General features: G+C 39.3%; 1 protein-coding gene across 1 annotated transcript in view; it reads left to right on the top strand.

Annotated features, from left to right (window-relative positions):
- The window catches only part of GABRG3 (gamma-aminobutyric acid type A receptor subunit gamma3), a 729,891-nt gene that overhangs the window by 60,463 nt on the left and 651,306 nt on the right, over window positions 1-18,122 (top strand). Inside the window, exon 3 of the mRNA XM_039218219.1 lies at window positions 1,087-1,154. Coding sequence (XP_039074150.1) covers window positions 1,087-1,154 — 68 coding nt within the window. The remainder of the gene's footprint in view (window positions 1-1,086; window positions 1,155-18,122) is intronic.

The raw sequence follows: 18,122 nt of genomic DNA, 5'->3' as shown, positions 1-18,122 counted from the left end.
TCCATAGAAACAGTTTGTTTCCTGTACAAAGGTTCAGAGTCTTGTTCATGTTCCTCTGGGGCAGAAATATTCTGAAATTGGTACTGTCATTCCTTTTATCAGTTACTAAATGCTGAGGAAAGAGAATCTCCTCCTTTTCAGAGGGCATGAGCTCCTGACTCTCTGCAATCTCATTACTGGTCCCTACCAAGGAAAGAGAAACTGTTTTCTTTCAGGGGAAATGAAGAAATTTTACCTCTGATTCACAATGTTGGATCACAATCTCTCATCATATACATTTTATACCCCCGTAGTTGAAACTGTAATTCTTTGACTTACTAAAGTGTTCTTTTTTTTTAACTTATTGGATTATAAATATGCAATATATGTACATGTCTTTAAGTTATATAACAATGACAGTTATCAGTATTCATTATTCTTCTCTGATGCATGTACTCTCTAGATCTTGCTTTGAGTCACTTTTTTTTACAGCATTAGCTAGGCAGTCAGGTGATGAATAAGCAACTGGAGCCATCCCTGATGTTACTCATCACTGGGGTTTGGCTTTATAGGAAACATTGACATTAAATTACTTACATAGTGTCTTTTGTTTTATCATTTTATAGCTTTTGTTTTAGCCATATAATCAGCGTAACAAATATTGCAGAATATCTTTATAGTCATCTATTCCTGGCAACTTTCAGTGTATAAATGTTCTTTTTCCCTCCAAGAATTTATTAAATACAAGTAAGAATCTCTCATCCTTTAAGAATTTTAAAAAGGAAGACAGGCAGGTTTTTGTTTTTGTTTTTTTCTGGTATGTCACTTTTATTTTTTTTTAATTTTATTTATTTATTTATTTATTTATTTATTTTGTGGTCTACCTTTGGTTTTATTTATTTATTTATTTATTTTTTTACAAATAGTTTATTGTCAAATTAGTTTCCACATAACACTCAGTGCTCATCAGGCAGGTTTTGAACTGCAACTATAAGACAAATCCAAAAGAATATCCACCCTTTTCCAATATACCCAAAGGAAGTTGAATACTGCTTTTCTCGGTCTCTTTGGCACAAAGTGTTAACACACATGTATTTTTCTCCACAGTAAAACCAACTGTGATTGATGTGGACATCTATGTTAACAGTATTGGTCCTGTGTCATCAATAAACATGGTAAGAAGCTCTTTTCTTTTCTGATCTGAAGACCTCCTCATCATTTCTTGCTTACATTCTCATTGTGAGTTTCTGCTCGAGATTTATCACACGGTTTTAAACTCATAATTGACTTCTTAACTCTATAGCATTAATTGGTAGCTTAAATATTGAAATTTATTTTAAAAAGTCAAAGAATGGAATTTATGACCCTAGTAGTGAGATATGGCTTGAGTATTTAAAAGGTACCTCATCTCTTACCTTCTCCACACATATATTTATTGCACATAGATTTTCATATGAGATTATTTGCAATTATGTAGTCCTTGACTATATCTAATTTCATTAATATCAGAGATGAATATAAATGACAGCTTTTTGACTTTTGGTCAGGTTTTCAGGACACCAAAGACATGCCTTTTAGTGTCTTTTAGGGAAGCATCTGAGATTAAACAGGATATACTTTTCTCTTCAGTTTGAACTCTGTGGGTAAATACATTACCTTTTTCTTGTAATAGGAGAAAGTATGAAATCAAGTATGTGATTTCCTTGAGAGGGTATTTTCACAGACTTGGAGGCAAAATGAGCTCCAGAAGTCACTATAATGTGAAAGAAGGCTCTCCCTGTAAAAAGTGCTTAGCTATGAGGAAAGTGTTGAGATGCTGGAATATGTTAGTGTAAAAGTGTCCTGTAAGATGCTACAGGCCGTGGTGTGGCTCTCTGAGTGGTGTGCAAGGTTCCAAGAGCACGCATTTGCATTTGTGGACCCAGTGATTGCAGGAAATCTTGTATACTGGGGGCCTTCTTTGTACTTCAGTGCTGCACACTGGCTTCTGGATTTGGGGGTGAGGCTGTGGCATGGGGGGATTGCCAAAATGCTGACTTAGATGCTGTCTTTTCATTGCAATGTTCTGTGGATGGAAATAATCCCTCTAGAATTAGTAGCAAAATCAGTTCTTTTCATTGCCAGATATTAAAAGTGTTCATTCTTTCTCTGATGGTATAAAGTTTTCCATGTAAGGGTAAAATTATTTTTATGGTTGACTCACTTAAAAAATTATGTCATCCATAAACTGAAGATGGGACACTGGCAAAGAGGTGAAATGAATAAAAGATAATTCATTTCACATAGCTTATGGGCTGCGGATTGTAAAATGTAAATCATGAATGTAATATTCCCTTTCCTTGATAAGTAATTATTCAGTTAACTACATAAAAGTATAATAACTTCTTAGTTCATTTGTTTCTTATTCTGGAGTTTTATTTTCTTACATCATTTCCACATTATTTATCACCCTTATGTCCAACACTAATTTTTGTCTCATACTAAGAAAGAAGTGCCTCCATAGAGATAGAGTTACAAAATTATTTTAAGAAACAACTGCTTGCATTTGTATATCTTAGATATTTTCATTAACTCTTATTACTTTGAAATCTACTTTGTAAGTAGGATTAAGCTTTGCTATGGGAATTGATAGAAATTTCTGCCTGAAAGTCACAGGCTTCAGAGGAAGAGGCTAATGGACAATCACCCAAGAGTGATAAGGACTCTGTTAACTATAGGCAACCTCTTGGGAAAGCTGGCAGCATTTGGAATAGATTTCTCTGGTGAGATCTCATTCTGAAACATGGTCTATAGGTAGGGATTTGCCAAGTGAAACAGCATGGAGAGGTCCTCAGTAAAAGTCAGGAAGACTGGTGTAAGAACCAGTTGGGGGATGAGGAGCTGGCATGCTGTTTGAATGCCAAAGGAGCAGGGTGTGGGTAGGCAGCACTTTGGACCTACCTGGGACTGAGGCTCTGAAGCCTTTCTGAAGAGTTGGACTTCATCCTTAGGTTTGCCCCAGATGGACCTTTGCATTTGGGAAGTGTGCAGACTCACTTTCATCCAAGATATGTGTGGGTCATAATTTATGAGATTTGTTCATATCCAGTAAGATCTCTAATCAGAACCCTTTCTCCCTTTTAAAGAAAGAGAAGGAGCGCTTGGGTGGCTCAGTCAGTTAAACATCTGACTCTTGATTTCAGCTCTGGTCATGATCTCATGGTTGTGAGATCTGTCTCTCTATCTCTCTTCCTCTACCCATTCCCACCTCCCTCTCTCTCTCTGTCTCTCTCTCTCAAATAAATAACTAAATAAAGTAAAAATAAAAAATTTATCTTTAAAAATGAGAGAGAGGGAGAGAGAAAGTACATGGCATAGAAATGACAATGATTTAAAAATCATTATTTAAAATAATTTACTCTGACCCCTTCATCAATGTGAGAGGATTGATCTTAAAATGGTCTGAGGTGTTGTAAGACTTCTATCATCTTAATGAGCATCCAAATAGTATATGTTCTGTGGCAGACACACCAAAGTCCTGGTATTAGATTTTTAATAAGTGAGATTGAGTAGAAAACTTTTCCAGTTAACTCTCACTTTAAAAAATGCCCTGAATATCTTGAAAATTAATTGGTCCATTTTTTTTCTTTCTAGGAGTTATCTAGAGATAACTGTGGTGAAAAGCTAGACCAATAAATATTGGTTGCTTTTTATTTGTGAAAATGAAGCATGTAGCTAGGCAACATGTTTATGGTCAGTTCTCAACAGAGCTAGAGTTGTCTAGACTGACCCCTGTCTGCTACCAAGAGGAATATTAATGTACTACTAACTTATGTCAGCTAAGCAAAGTATAAAAGGTAGGCAAAGGTTTGTTTGATAGATAAATAGATAGATCAATCTAGATACACACAGATACATTGCAATATTCAATTCCTATGTTCTCCGGGGTGAATTTCTCTATTTCCATCTTTGTTCGTTTAGTAAACATTTGCCATATTGCGTGTCATGCTTGATGCTGTGTGCAGGTTAAGACAAAGATGAGTGGGAGGAGTAAGTCCAGATTCATGAACAAAGCATCATGGTACACAGTGGGTAGAGCAAGTTAAATTCAATACCAAGTGTCCCAGATGTGGGGATATCCAGTAGCACTGAGGGATGTTTCAAGAGGTGCATTAGTCAGGAGCTTCAAAATTGCTTTTTCACCACCGAGCAGTATTCCATTGTATGTATATACCACATCTTTTTAATCCATTCCTCAGTTGATGGACTTTTGGGCTCTTTAACATGGATGAAACTTGAGGGAGAGTATTATGCTAAGTGAAATAAGTCAGCCGGAGAAAGACAGATATCATATGTCTTCACTCATATGTGAAATTTGAGAAACTTAACAGAAGACCGTGGGGAAAGAGAAGGAAAAAATTAGTTACAAACAGAGAGGGAAGCAAACCATAGACACTCTTAAATATAGAGAACAAACTGAGAGTTGATGGGAGAGTCGGGGTTCAGAGGGCCAGGGAAAATGGGTGATGGACATTGAGGACGCACTTGCTGGGATGAGCACTGAGTGTTGTATGTAAGTGATGAGTCACAGAATCTACTCCCAAAACCGAGAGTACACTGTATATACTGTATATTAGCTAACTTGACAATAAATTGTATTTTAAAAAATAATAAAATAAGCAGGTGGCAGAAATAAAAAATAATTGCTTTTTTTATTTAAATAATTTTAAATGACTTATTTTCAGCGCAGTTTTAGGTTCATAGCAATATTGAGAGGAAAGTAAGAGATTTTTCACATTACCCCTGCTTTCACACTTGCACAGCCTTTCCCTTATGAACACTGCACCCCCCCCCAACAGAGTGGTACATTTGTTACAATCAGTGAACCTCTAGTGACTTATCATCACTCAAACATTTGCATTAGAGTTCACTCTTTGTGCATTTACTTCTTGAAGGATGACTGTTTCTAACTTTATGCTCAAAACTTGGAAACCTCCAAACTTCCAAACTTTGCTTGAAAGTCAAATGATAAAGGGGTTCTTCTCACATCGCTGAGTATATCACATACATCCACTCTATCAATGACACCAAATGATGCAGTTGCAAAAGAATGTAAGCTTCTTTAACCTGGACCTCATGAAAAACAAAAGCAATTTAAGAGTAGAGGACTGATGGTGTAAGTGGGTATTGAGTGGGAATTGAGTAAGCAATAATAAAAAAGAAGAATATGAGAGATACCAAGAAAGTTAAAGAATATATTATGGGGGGGAAAAAGCATAATTTAGAATGTGTACAGGATTTAAGAATGTAAATTTTTATTGGAGTTTTGACTGTAATTAGGATTACAGGCTTTAGCCTGATAAACGTATGCCTTTCCCCCCACTAAATATTCATTTGACAATCAAGGAAAGAGAGAAAACAACTATTTCTAGTTCTTTTGCCTGTCCTCCCTCCCACTTTTCTGCTTCTTAAATTGATATTATTAATACTGAAGATGCAGTTTCATACATTCTCCCTGCTAAATAAAAAGGAAACTGCATTTCAATCTATTGTTCAACGTACTGATTCTCATTATCTGGTTTATCTTGGAGTTGCTTTTTCTAGTTATTGAATAAATTAGAAATGCTCACATGGGTTGAAGAGAATTTTTTTTTGGTAATCTTTAATTACATTATCTGTCTTTGTCACTACAACATATCTAAATGTGCACGTTCTTTTTTTTTAAACTTTTTTTATTTATTTCTAGGAGAGAGAGAGAGAGACAGCGTGAGCAGGGGAGGGTCAGAGAGAGAGGGAATGACAGACTCTGAAACAGGCTCCAGGCTCTGAGCTGGCAGTCAGCACAGAGCCCGACGCGGGGCTCGAACCCACGAACCGCGAGATCATGACCTAAGCGAAAGTCGGACGCTTAACCGACTAAGCCACCCAGGCGCCCTGCACGTTCTTTTTTTAATGTTTATTTATTATTTTGAGAGAGAGAGCAAGAGTGAGCAGGGGAGGCAGAGAGAGGGAGAGAGAGAAAGAGAATGCCAAGCAGGCACCATGATAGCACAGAGCCTGACATGGGGCTCAATGTCATGAACTGTGATATTATGACCTAAGCTGAAATTGAGTCAAATGCTTAACCCACTGAACCACCCAGGCATCCCTAAATGTGCACAATTCTTAATAGGATTTGTGCATGGTTTGTTTCAAGACTGGGAGTCTGCAGTTGAGAAGAGCTTGAGCATTTATTTTTCAGACTGTTCACCATAAGCAACCTTTTAAGAAAGGATCAAAGAAAACTAATGCTTTGATACCTACTCACTGTTACCGACCTCAGCTCCTTTGATCTTCACAAGGTCATGGTCGAGAAGATACTGCTCTTTCCCACTTACTGTGCCTGTAGTGAGTATGTTCAATTCACAAAGATGGAGATCCCAGAGCAGTGGTTCCAAAGAGGACCTACTGCATTTCTGCAGTCAATATCAAAATAAGGTAACAGCACATACTGAGCCTCAGCTTTAACTTGGAAGTTGAGATGATACAGGCTCAGAGCAATTATAATGTTAGAATCATTTTTAATAGACTTTATTTTTATTGCTTATTTATTTTTGAGAGAGAGAGAGAGGGAAGGAACATGAGTGGGGGAAGGGCAGAGAGAGAGACACACACACAGAATATGAATATGAAGCAGGCTCCAGGCTTGAGGCTCAAACTCATGACCCATGAGATCATGACCTGAGCCAAAGTGGACACTTGACTGACTGAACTACCCAAGTGACCCTTAATTGATTTTATTTTTTAGAGCAGCTTTAAAATATTTCCCCAGATATGTTGAGATAGAATTGACATATAACATTGTATAAATGTACAGTTTACAACTTGATGATTGGATATACATATATTGCAAAATGATTACTACAATAAGGTTAGTTAACACCTCCCTTGCCACACTAGTTATTCCCCCTTTTTTGTGATAAGAACTCTTAAGGTGTACGATCTTAGCAACTTTCAAGTATATAATACAATATCATTCACTATAATCACCATACTTTGTTAGATTTCCCAGAACTTATTCATCTTGATGCTGCAGATTTGTACTGTTTGACCAACTCTCCCCATTTTCTAAAAACAGTCCCAGCCCCTGACAGCCACCATTGTGATTTCAGTTTCTTTAGATTCCACATATAAATAATATCATATAGGGGTGCCTGGGTGACTCAGTCGGTTGAGCATCTGACTTCAGTTCAAGTCATGATCTCATGGTCTGTGAGTTTGAACCCCACACCAGGCTCTGTGTTCATAGCTCAGAGCCTGGAGCCTGCTTTGGATTCTTTGTCTCTCTCTCTGTCCCTCCCATGATTGTGCTCTGTCTCTCTATCTGTCTGTCTGTCTGTCTCTCTCTTTCCTTCTCTCTCAAATATAAATAACATTAAAAACATTAAAATAAGATCATACAACATTTGTCATTCTCTATCTGACTCATACCATGTAGCATAATTTTAAATTTACAGAAAAATTGGGGAGAAATCACAGAGAGTTCCCATATGCTTCATACACACACACACACACACACACACACACACACACACACACCTTCTTCTAAAGGTAAAATGTGGTATTAGTATGGAATATTTATTACAATTGATAAAAGAAGATTGATATATTATTAACTAAAGTCTATAGTAGGGTTCACTTTTGGTGTTGTCCATTCTTTAGATTTTCACAAATGTGTAATGACAAGTATCCACCATTGTTGTATTGTATAAAATATTTTCACTGCCTTAAAAATCCTCTGTGCTCTATCTATTCATCCCTGTGCTCTAACCCTCAGCAACCAGTGATCTTTTTACTGTCTCCATAGTTTGCTTTTTCATATAGTTGGAATCCCATAGTATGTAGCCCTCTCAGACTGGCTTCTTTGTTTTTATTTGTAAGTGGCACTAAGTCATCTGAGGAAATCCCAGACATATAGTGATTGAATCAACATGATGTGACTGTAATAACTGGTTATGATGATGTTACCCAGAGACTAAGGGGGCAGCTGTACAGGCTATGAGGGCAGGTTAAATATCACCAGCCTATGCTTCGTGGCCTAAAAACACAAAATTTGTAGGAGAACATGCAGCCACCAGGGCAAGGAGGGCCCTGAAGCTTGCTGTGATGTCTGTGAACCTCATCCCATCTCCTGTTGCTTTTGGCTGCGATTTTAAGAGATGAAGTCAATAGACCATGTGGAATTGTGGAAGCCCAGGAGGGAGGGAGTTACATTCCATTACAGAAAGATCTATTATTACTACAGGATGCCAAATACCTCAAAAAATTTTTTTGAAGGCACCTAAGCTCAGAAAAATCCAAAAGGAAGGCTGCAGTGTTGCAGTGCCACACTTGTTTTGGTATTCTTTGCATTTATTCTGCTTAAGGTTCATAGCAGGTTTGCATCTATACTGTGATACCTTTCATCAGTTTTTTAAAAAATATTGGCCATTATTTTGTAAAATCTTGCTTCTACACCATTCTTTACCCCCTCTTCAGTCTCATCTAATACTCCAGTCACATGAATGTTAAATATCTTCCCTACATTCCATTTGTCCAGTATGCTTGTGGACTTTTTGACATTCCTTTGCTTCATGCTTTAGTCAGTAGAAAAGCTTCCAGCCTACCTTTCAGCATACTGTTGACCCTCATCCATGTCCAGTTATCTGTGAAAGTTGAGCTCTTAATTTCAGCTACTGTATTTTTCATTTCTAAAATGTCTGCTTGTTTATCAATTAGTTCTATGGTAAAATTTTCCATTTTGCAATTCATTTCCTTGAACATATTCAACATTAAATGTGGCTGAAAGTTGAAGTGTCTAGTCATCTGTGGCACCATTTTTATTGTCTGTCTGTCTGTTTGTTTGTTTTGTTTTGTTTTTGCTTTTGCTTTACCCCATTTTCTGGTGTGCCTGGTAAGTTTGATTGTATACAGAAACTTGCAGAGGCTTCAGATGATGTTTCCTCTCATGTCTGGTGGTCAGAGCTGGCTTGGGCTGGTCTTCAGTTTTCAGGAGGCTCAGCTGTGCTCTATTTTCCTCCTACTGCAGGGCATAGCTCTCCAGGGGTTCCAAATGAGGTCCTGGGATGCTTCCCAATGCCACTTCAAAAAGATTCCTAACTGTAGTTTTTCTGTTTCTAGCACAAGAAAATGGCTGAAAATTCTGCTCTTCTTTTTAAGCCATTTTTATGACTTATTTTTAAGTTCTTTTTTAATGCAGCTCGATCAGTAAATGTATTGATGGAAAACTAGGGTTGTATGGTTCACTTCCTTATCATTTGTTTTCTCTGAAATCTCAGCCTCTCCAATTAGGACTTCTTGGCCTCCCCAAACTCCAGTTTTGCCTAACGCTGTACTGGGTTCTGTATTCTTAGCAGCTGCTCTCCACTCAGCTCCTTCACATCATGCACCACACTACCATGAGATAAACTTTGGGGAGAAGACAGCTTATGGGAAATGTGGTCTACTATAGCCAGCCTGCCTTCCTATCTCCTCAAATTGATTTTTTTAAATGTGTATTTTATCTCAGCTCTCTGTATGTTCTTAGTGAGAGTGTTGGTCTATGAAAAGTTATCCCATCATAGCCATGCACCTTTAGTTTGAAATTTTAAGTTTAGATGGGATAAAGTGTGACTTCTAATAATCAGCAAGGAAGTGATTTGGGGCTCAGAGTAAAGCCCTAGTGAAACATTACTGTTGGATTTTTTCCCCTTGCTTTAGTAACCTCCCTGAATGTCTTCAGAATAGTGAAGAAGAGAGAATTTTCTAGAGTCCAGTGTGTCCTGATTTTACCTATATGATGGCTCTCCAAGAGAAACTAGAGAAAGTTAATGATGTATTTCTTCCAGCGATATTAGCGTTAGAGGATCAGAAAACTTGTCTGTTTTAGGTTGTTTAAGGGGATGGTCATATATGTTTAGTTTTAATATTCTTTTAAGAAATGAAAAATAATACTTTCACACATAAGGCTTATGTGTTTCAAATTTGGTTCATCACAGGACAGAGAGTCATTTCCAAACAAGCTAACAGCAGTAGAAATAATAATATATAGAATATACACATTGCTAAATAAACTAATAGAACACATTGGAAGAGGGACACCTGGCTGGCTCAGTCAGAAAAGCATTTGGTTGTGAGTTTGATCCCTATTCTGGCTGTAGAGATTACTTAATAAAACTTAAAAGAATAGAATACACTGGAGGATCTACACAGTGTAAATGGCAATGAGTTCTGGAATTTAGAAAACAATCTCCAAGAATGAGAAACAAGATGATATTTAAAGGCTTCTGTAGTAAGTGCCCACTTGACTGTGAGCCTTTGAGCATATCTCTTTTTGATTCCCCTAGCATTCAGTCCAGATGCCCTGATAAGTATCAGTCACATGAATAAAAAGATAAAAATTGTCTTCACCTGCTTCTCCACATACATACCCATTAGTATATCTTTATGTGTGAACACATACACGTCCTGCACACCATACACTTTTCCATGTCATTAGGTTACAATTTTATTAGCTAACAAACTAACTTATCTTCCTCTAATAATATTAGCTAACACTTTTCCAATGCTTTTACTGTTGCAAAAATCAACCCTGACAATAAGCCTATGGAAGCCATTGATATCATCACCCAAGCTTCTGGCTAATAGAGCTAAAGTTTACAATCCTTATGTCATATCTTAAAAGCCATCTGTCTGGAAGATGGTAGAACCATCACTCACACTTTAAAGTAAAAAGAATATGAGTGGGACTTATTCTAACAAACATATCTTAAACATAAAATCAATGCACTTTATTTTAAAAAAAATTTCAATGTTTATTTTTGAGAGAGAGAGAGAGAGCATGAGTGGGGGAGGGGCAAAAAGAGAGAGGGAGACAGAATCCGAATCAGGCTCCAGGCTCAGAACTATTAGCACAGAGCACAATGTAGGGCTTGAACTGATAGACTGTGAGACGATCATGACCTGAGCCAAACTCAGAGGCTTAATGGACAGAGCCACCCAGGTGCCCCAAATCAATGCATTTTAAACTTGCACTATATGTCCTGTTTTCTCTGTCCTCTTGTGTGTTGGAACTTTTCACCAATTTATACAACATGTCATTAGAAACACTACCTGGTAGGATGGAATATTAATGTCCATTGTGTGAATAGATGTGAACTGTTCAGTGATTTAAGAACAGTGCTATCACTATAATGATAATAAAGCATCTGCCTGTCCTTTCTTAGTGGGATCTTGCACACCAACTCCTTCAAATGTATGAGTAGATATTTTTTCATCTTGAGGTGTTCCATTTCTGTTGTATATTTCACAATTGATATCTTTCACTCTTCACAATATGGGCTATGTGGTGTACCTCTGAAAAGAGCACCGTCTTTGTGTTGTATATAAAAACTATTTTCTGAAAGGGTGAGTCATTGAATTGGGACTCATTATTAAAGGATCTGAAAAAACTGTCACATTTCTCCTTGACAAGGTGCCCACAAGCTTTCACACAGGTCCAGCTTGCCTAGAGGCAGGAAACAACACCCAGTTTACTGTGGCCTTAATATGCACCCGTGGTGTGATTGGAAGGACAGATGTGCCATGCTGAGGTGTTGCTGCAGGTGGCAAGGTACAGTTACAGGCTCCTAAGGACAGTTGATCACATGTATCTTTCAGAGAAGTCTCTCCTGTACCATTGTGGGGGATGACAGTAGGGGTTAGCAAGACTGAGTGGGAGATGTGTAAGGGTTGCCATGCAAGTTTAGTATAAAAAATGTGAGTCTCGAACCTGAATAGTGGTGGTGGCATATAGAAGTGAGTGTGGACTTGAGAAACATAAATTCTCAGATATGATAATTGAGTGCACATTGGCATTAAAGAATGGGAGAAGTCAAGGGTGATTCACAAGCTAGCTGAGTTTGTATATCCAATAAGTGTTACTGAACACCTGCCATGTGCCAGATGCTGAGGCAGGTCATGGGGTTTGTGTAATAAACCAGAAAAGGCTGGGGCACCTGGGTGGCTCAGTTGGTTAAGCATCCAACTTCAGCTCAGGTCATGACCTCATGGCTTGTGGGTTCGAGACCCATGTTGGTCTCTGTGCTGACAGCTAGCTCAGAGCCTGGAGCCTGCTTTGAATTCTGTGTCTCCTTCTCTCTCTGACACTCCCCTGCTCACGCTGTCCCTTTCTGTCTCTCAGAAATAAATTTTTAAAAATATTTAAAAACTAAAAAAAATAAACTAGAAAAGGCCACAGTGTTTATGCAACTTCAGTTCCTATGGCATGAAACAATGAACAAACACAAACATTATTATTTCAATTTATGGGCAGATACACAAAGAAATTAAACACATGGATGTGACTACATGCTCAAGGTTTCCTTGTATGAGATTGGAGACAACTAGATATGATTGCTTATTGATGCCAGATCACATAGTAAGGTGTTTAGATTTTATTCTAGGTTCAGGAGAAAACCTATGGAAGTTACTGAATAGGTAAATTATGTAGTTTATCTTTCAAAAATTATGCTGGACCCTGACTATGCAAAGGGTTGGAAGGCCAGTTTTACCCCTGTCCCCCAGTACCCTGGAGGCAGCAGATAGCATCTACAAATCTTGTTAATGAGGCCTGTGATGGGCTTAATTATATCCCCCAATCAGCACCCCCCACAACTGAAATTCATTTATTGAAGTCTTTTTTCCCCAACTACATTAGAATATGATCTTATTTGGAAATAGAGTTATTGTCAGTGTAATAATTAGTTAAGATGGGGCCATAGTGGAGTAAGGTGGGCCCTAAATCAACAAGACTAGTGTTTTTACAAAAAGAAAATTAGGGGTGCCCAGGTGATTTAGTCAGTTAAGTGTCCAACCCTTTATTTCAGGTTGGGTCCTGATCTCACAGTTCCTTAGTTGGAGCGCTGCATCGGGCTCTGCACTAACAGTGTGGAGCCTGCTTGGGATTCTGTCTTTCTCCTTCTTTTTCTGCCCCTTCCCAACTCTCTTCCCCCACCCCCATCAAAATAAATAAATAAGCTTAAAAAAACTAAGAAAATTTGGACACAGGCATACGCGTAAGGACACCATGTGAAGATGAGGGCAGAGGTCTACAAACCAAAGAATGCCAAAGATGGCCAGCAAACCACCAGCAGCTAGGAAAGAGGTCAGGAATATGTTCTCCCTCACAGGCCTCAGAAGAATCAGCCCTGCTGCTGGAAATAACACACTTCTTTTGTTTGACCTACCCAGTTTGTGGTACTTCATTATGGCAGTCCTATCAAACTAAGACAGTGCCCATCCCATATTTTACAGGTTCTGGTCATTTATAAGAGGTTGTCACTTTCCCTGTGATACTGATTTGCTGCTTCAGGGAGGCTGTAGTTCACCCACTACCTTTACCCCTTTCTCAGGACTCAGCATCGCAGAAGGGATGATTGACAGGTCAGTCGAAGCAAGTGTGGCTTCCCTCTTTGTATAGCTGCTTCTTTACTTGGATTGTGTTTCATACTATATTACTAGTCTAGGACAGTCCTATGAGTAAGGAATTATCATTCCACTTACTAATGAAGAACATGAGGGGCACCTAGGTGTCTCAGTTGGTTAAGTGTGCGACTCTTGATTTTGGCTCCGGTCATGGTCTTAGAGTTTGTGAGATCAAGCCCCGAGTCAGGCTCTGTGCTGACAGTGTGGAGCCTGCTTGAGACTCTCTCTCTCTCTCTCTCTCTCTCTCTTTATTCCCATCCCTGACTCTCTCTATCCCCCTCAAAATAAATAAACTGAAAAAAAAGAGAAAAAATATTGAAAAACATGGGACCCAACTATAAAGAGTAAGTGGAAATAGGACTTGAATCCAAAGATGGTTCTAGAAGTTTGAGTGGTACTTAATGAACTCCCACTTTGAGAAGCCAACCTATTCACTGGTTCAGCAAGAGCCATCGCTTGGGCCTGTGACCATGCTGGCAGCTGTTCTCAGCTCACAGGCAATAAGGCTCCCTAGATGGGCAAGGAAGGTCTCTATATGGGTCACTGGATATGACCCTTGGCTGAGAGAGGCTTATGCAGAAGGGGGAATGGCAGCCCCCCACCCCTGCCTGGGTAGCACCCACTGTTTTCAGCTTATCCTGGCCACTGTGCCTCATTTCATACTTGGAGTGAGATCTGCAGAGACCTTGTGAATCCTAAGGTCAAGGTGAACATCATGTATTATGGCAGCCTTATGATTGCTGTGGCCAAGACACCTCCATAAAAGTGATAACCACTTATTTTCACATCTGTCTTTCCCATGAGACTCAGAAGTCCCCTAGTGCATGGATTTGTGTGTCTGTCATCCCCTAACTAGCACAGATGTATGACTCAGAGCACACTTGCAGTTGGTGGGTGGGGTGATATGGATGAAAGATAGAACGGATGAAGCACTCTGTGAACAGAATTGCAGGAGTAATATTTAGAGATGTGAGTTCTGGAAAGCAGGATCTTTAGCATTATTTTCACTAACAAACCCTAGTGTCTACACAGTACCAGGCATGGAACACTAAATACTGGTGTTGACTGGAAGTGCACACCTTTTTCCTTGAATCTAGGCTTGAGAGTCCCAGAGTTATAGGCTGCTTTCTCATTCTTCTGCCTCTTACAGTACCTTCTATGATACTTGCATTTATCTGTGTTAGATCGTATTAACCAAGTATGTATGTGTGTGCCTAGCATCACTGAATCAGTTGGAAAGGAAGAATCAACAACCCCCATAATAGAGAAGAAAATGAGAAGAAATGTGTTCACCTGTGGTTCTTTCCAGGTACAGTTCAGTCATTTTAAATTACTAGAATGATTTGGATTCTTGGAAAAGATGTTGCGGTTCAAAATCATGTCAATTAAATACCATTCTCCTGAAAACCACAATGCTATGACTGGGGATTATTTCCCTACTAAAGTGTCTGACATTCTGATAATTTTTCTTTCATAGAGATAACCACAAACATCATTTCAAATCAGCTATAATGAAAGTAACTTACATTGTGGAGTCAGGAATTTCCTGAATTATAAAGAAACCACCTGGAAAAATATGAATAAAATATAAAACACAGTGTTCAGGGCTTCACTTAGTCATGACATGTTATACCAAGGTCTTACCACTTCCCAGAACCAGACATTTAATTTGCAGTGAAGGAGTACCATGAGTACTGGTTATTGCCACTAAATGGATTCTCCTTCTCAATGGCCCTGTCATTGCGGATGTGGCCACTGCCATTGGGTCATGGTGCACTGTCACTGTTCTCCCCCATTTCTTGAACTGATTGCTCTTGACACTGCCAGCTTCACTTGGTGCCCAGGGTGGGAGCAGCAGAATGGCCTGGACAATAGAAGCCTCAGGAAACCTGTTGACAACTTTCCCACTTTGGAGTAACTACCACATTCTCCCCAGTATCAGGATGTGGAGAATGTGAGAAGTGCAGTGTGTACATTCAGGAGTACTTGGAGCTTGGTGCTTGCAAGGGCATAGCACAGTGGAGAGGTAGCAGGAAATGTCCAGAGAAAGAGGGAAAGGTGTACATATTTTATCTTCCTCATTTGTGAAGAATACAGAGATGAATAAGAGAGGCCACCCTTTAGAGAAGATGACACATGTTCCCCCTGTGCTTCCAGAACTGCAGGTGGCAATAGAGAACACCTCATTTGCTTGGAGGCTGTCATTCGTGCACACTCCCTGATGCATCCTAGGCTCTAGCAGCTGTTGCCTGGTCTCTCTTCTCCCTGCGCATCATCCTGTCCTCAAGACTGGCCCTGGGAGGGGCTCCTCATGGACTCCTTCAGTCACATCCTCCCTTCTCCCTCCTACATTCATGGCTCTCCTTCTGCTCCCTGGAACTTTGCTCCAGGAACTATTTTTGTTTGTATCTTTAATATTTTCTGCTCTCTCTTCAGGGTCCCACCCTGTTTTATTGGGATACTGCAGTTCCCTGATTGGCTTTCCTGTGTACAGTATTCTTTCTCTCCCACATTGCCTTCACACAGGTACCCCAACTGTCTACTGGACATGGGTCTCAATTCACTGCTCCTCTGTTGGAATGCCTTGCGTGGATCCCAGGTGCCTATGGACTAAAGGCTTGTCAGCCAGCACTGTGGGTCTTGTACAGTTTGTGTCCAGCCTGTTTCACCTTCACTACCCACTGCACTCCCAGAAACATGATGCTCTATGCATGCTGAACTAACTCCCCCAATTTCCCTTTCCTAGCTCATGTCTTTGCTCATCCTGTTGCTCTCCTGGAATGACTATCCAATTTTTCTTTCTGTCAAGATTACATTCACTCATCAAGGCTCCCTAACTCCAGAAGACACTTCACCACTACCATTTAATTGATTCCTTTCTGAAAGTACTGTTGCAGTAACACACACACACACACACACACACACACACACACACACACACGCACGCATGCACGCACGCATAAACAAAAACAAACACAAATGAGAACTCTCAGTTGTGGCAATAAGGTCATGCTTCTTCATATACCTATTAGCTGAATACATCTGAACCCTGACATTTTTAACTGCTCCTGGAGTTCAGTTGTTGGGAACTGTTCTTTTTTGTTTCTTGCTTTGATTTTCCAGGGTTCTGTGCACATAGAAGAGGATTAATAAATTGTACATGCTTGTAAAATTCAGTTGTAAGAAAATAATCTTCAAAGTGGAAATGATGTTGTGAATATTAAGAATTAATTCAACTCTGAAATTAAAGATAAGTTATTTCTAAATATAGGAGTCTTAACACTAGACCAGCCTTGAAAAATTCCCATCGTGGAGTTCTCATAGACTTATTTAGTCACTTACTTAAGAGAATCTTCTTCTTGTTTTATCTTTCCAGGAAGTTCTTCCTTATTTAGACACTTTCCTCCTCCTCTGTGCTTCGGCCATCCTCTCTTCGTTCAGCTTGACTCTATTTTCCTTGCTAGCTCTGCCAAGTCTTTGCTTTGGTGGTACAGCTGTCCCATTACCCATGTCCCTGCACTTGGTGTCACCCAGCAGTTCATGACAGCAGAGCAGAACTGGGTCAGTTAGGATGAGGTGAGTGTCCCAGTGGAGTGGGAGTCCAGCTTATCTACCACCATTTACTGAGTTTACTGACCTCAGGCTGCCAGGCAGCCACTCAGGGATGGAAAGATCCTGAGACACTCTAGTCTGAAAAAAAACACATTGCCCACTCTTTCTTTGTCCCCCCAAGAGCACATGAAATTCTGTGACAGTACAGAACTGGAATGGAAAGAATGGCTGAGCTTTGGAAGAAGGCATGTTGCACCTTCTTCCAAAGGGCAGAGGCACCTGCTCCCAGGTCATTGAAGTGCCCTATGTAAGCCAAGGTCCTGGGGTTATTGTTGGGGAGAAGAAACATGCATGCAGTGGCCTCTTGGACCTCGTTTAAAGTAAATGTCCTATGATTTCATGAGCCTATGACACAAAGGGGAAATTTGATTTTATAATAATGAAACAAACTATTTTAAATTTTCTTTACCAATAATTATTTTTGCCAATGATTTGCAATCACTCACCTTTTGTTTCTAGACTCTAATCTGCCCATCCTTCTCTTTTATAATATTGAAGTCTAAAGATAGACTGTCCTTGGAGATATACAAGGAAATGAAAATGAATTATCAAAGAAACTGGTGAAATACTGTTTTCCTTTATTTTTTTCTTTTGGCTTCAAAGTTACAAGTTAGAGATTTCAAGAAAGACATGTGAATGAGAAAAGCAATTATGGTTTAAGCTTTTAAAAGGAATATACGTGAGATAAAAAAATGACCCTGTGAATTCAGTTCCCCTTTCTTTCTCCTTCTGGAATTGTCTGGGTTTCTCTGAATACTATGTTTTGATGAAATTGACCAGCAAGACCCCTTCTCTGTGAGGAGCTGACCTCTCTGTCAGGATCACTGGTGGGTGAAAACTCTTCCAGAATCCAATATTTAAGAAACATCTGTAGACTATATTTGCTGAAAATTCTCTCTCTCTCTCTCTCTCTCTCTCTAGCAGTGCTGGGCGACTAACAACTACTGAAGAGAGAGAACATTAAATGCTCTATGGACTAATACACTATATACCCACAGTGTTCCTTATTTTAACAATTCTATGATTTGAGCATCTTATGAGGTATTTTTAGCCTAAAGTGTAGACATGGT

Source organism: Hyaena hyaena, unplaced genomic scaffold (assembly GCF_003009895.1).
Source record: "Hyaena hyaena isolate Hyena2069 unplaced genomic scaffold, ASM300989v1 scaffold_752, whole genome shotgun sequence".
Taxonomy (NCBI): Eukaryota; Metazoa; Chordata; class Mammalia; order Carnivora; family Hyaenidae; genus Hyaena; species Hyaena hyaena.
Note: the sequence above shows the minus strand (reverse complement) of the source record. Positions and strands in the feature narration are given on the sequence as shown.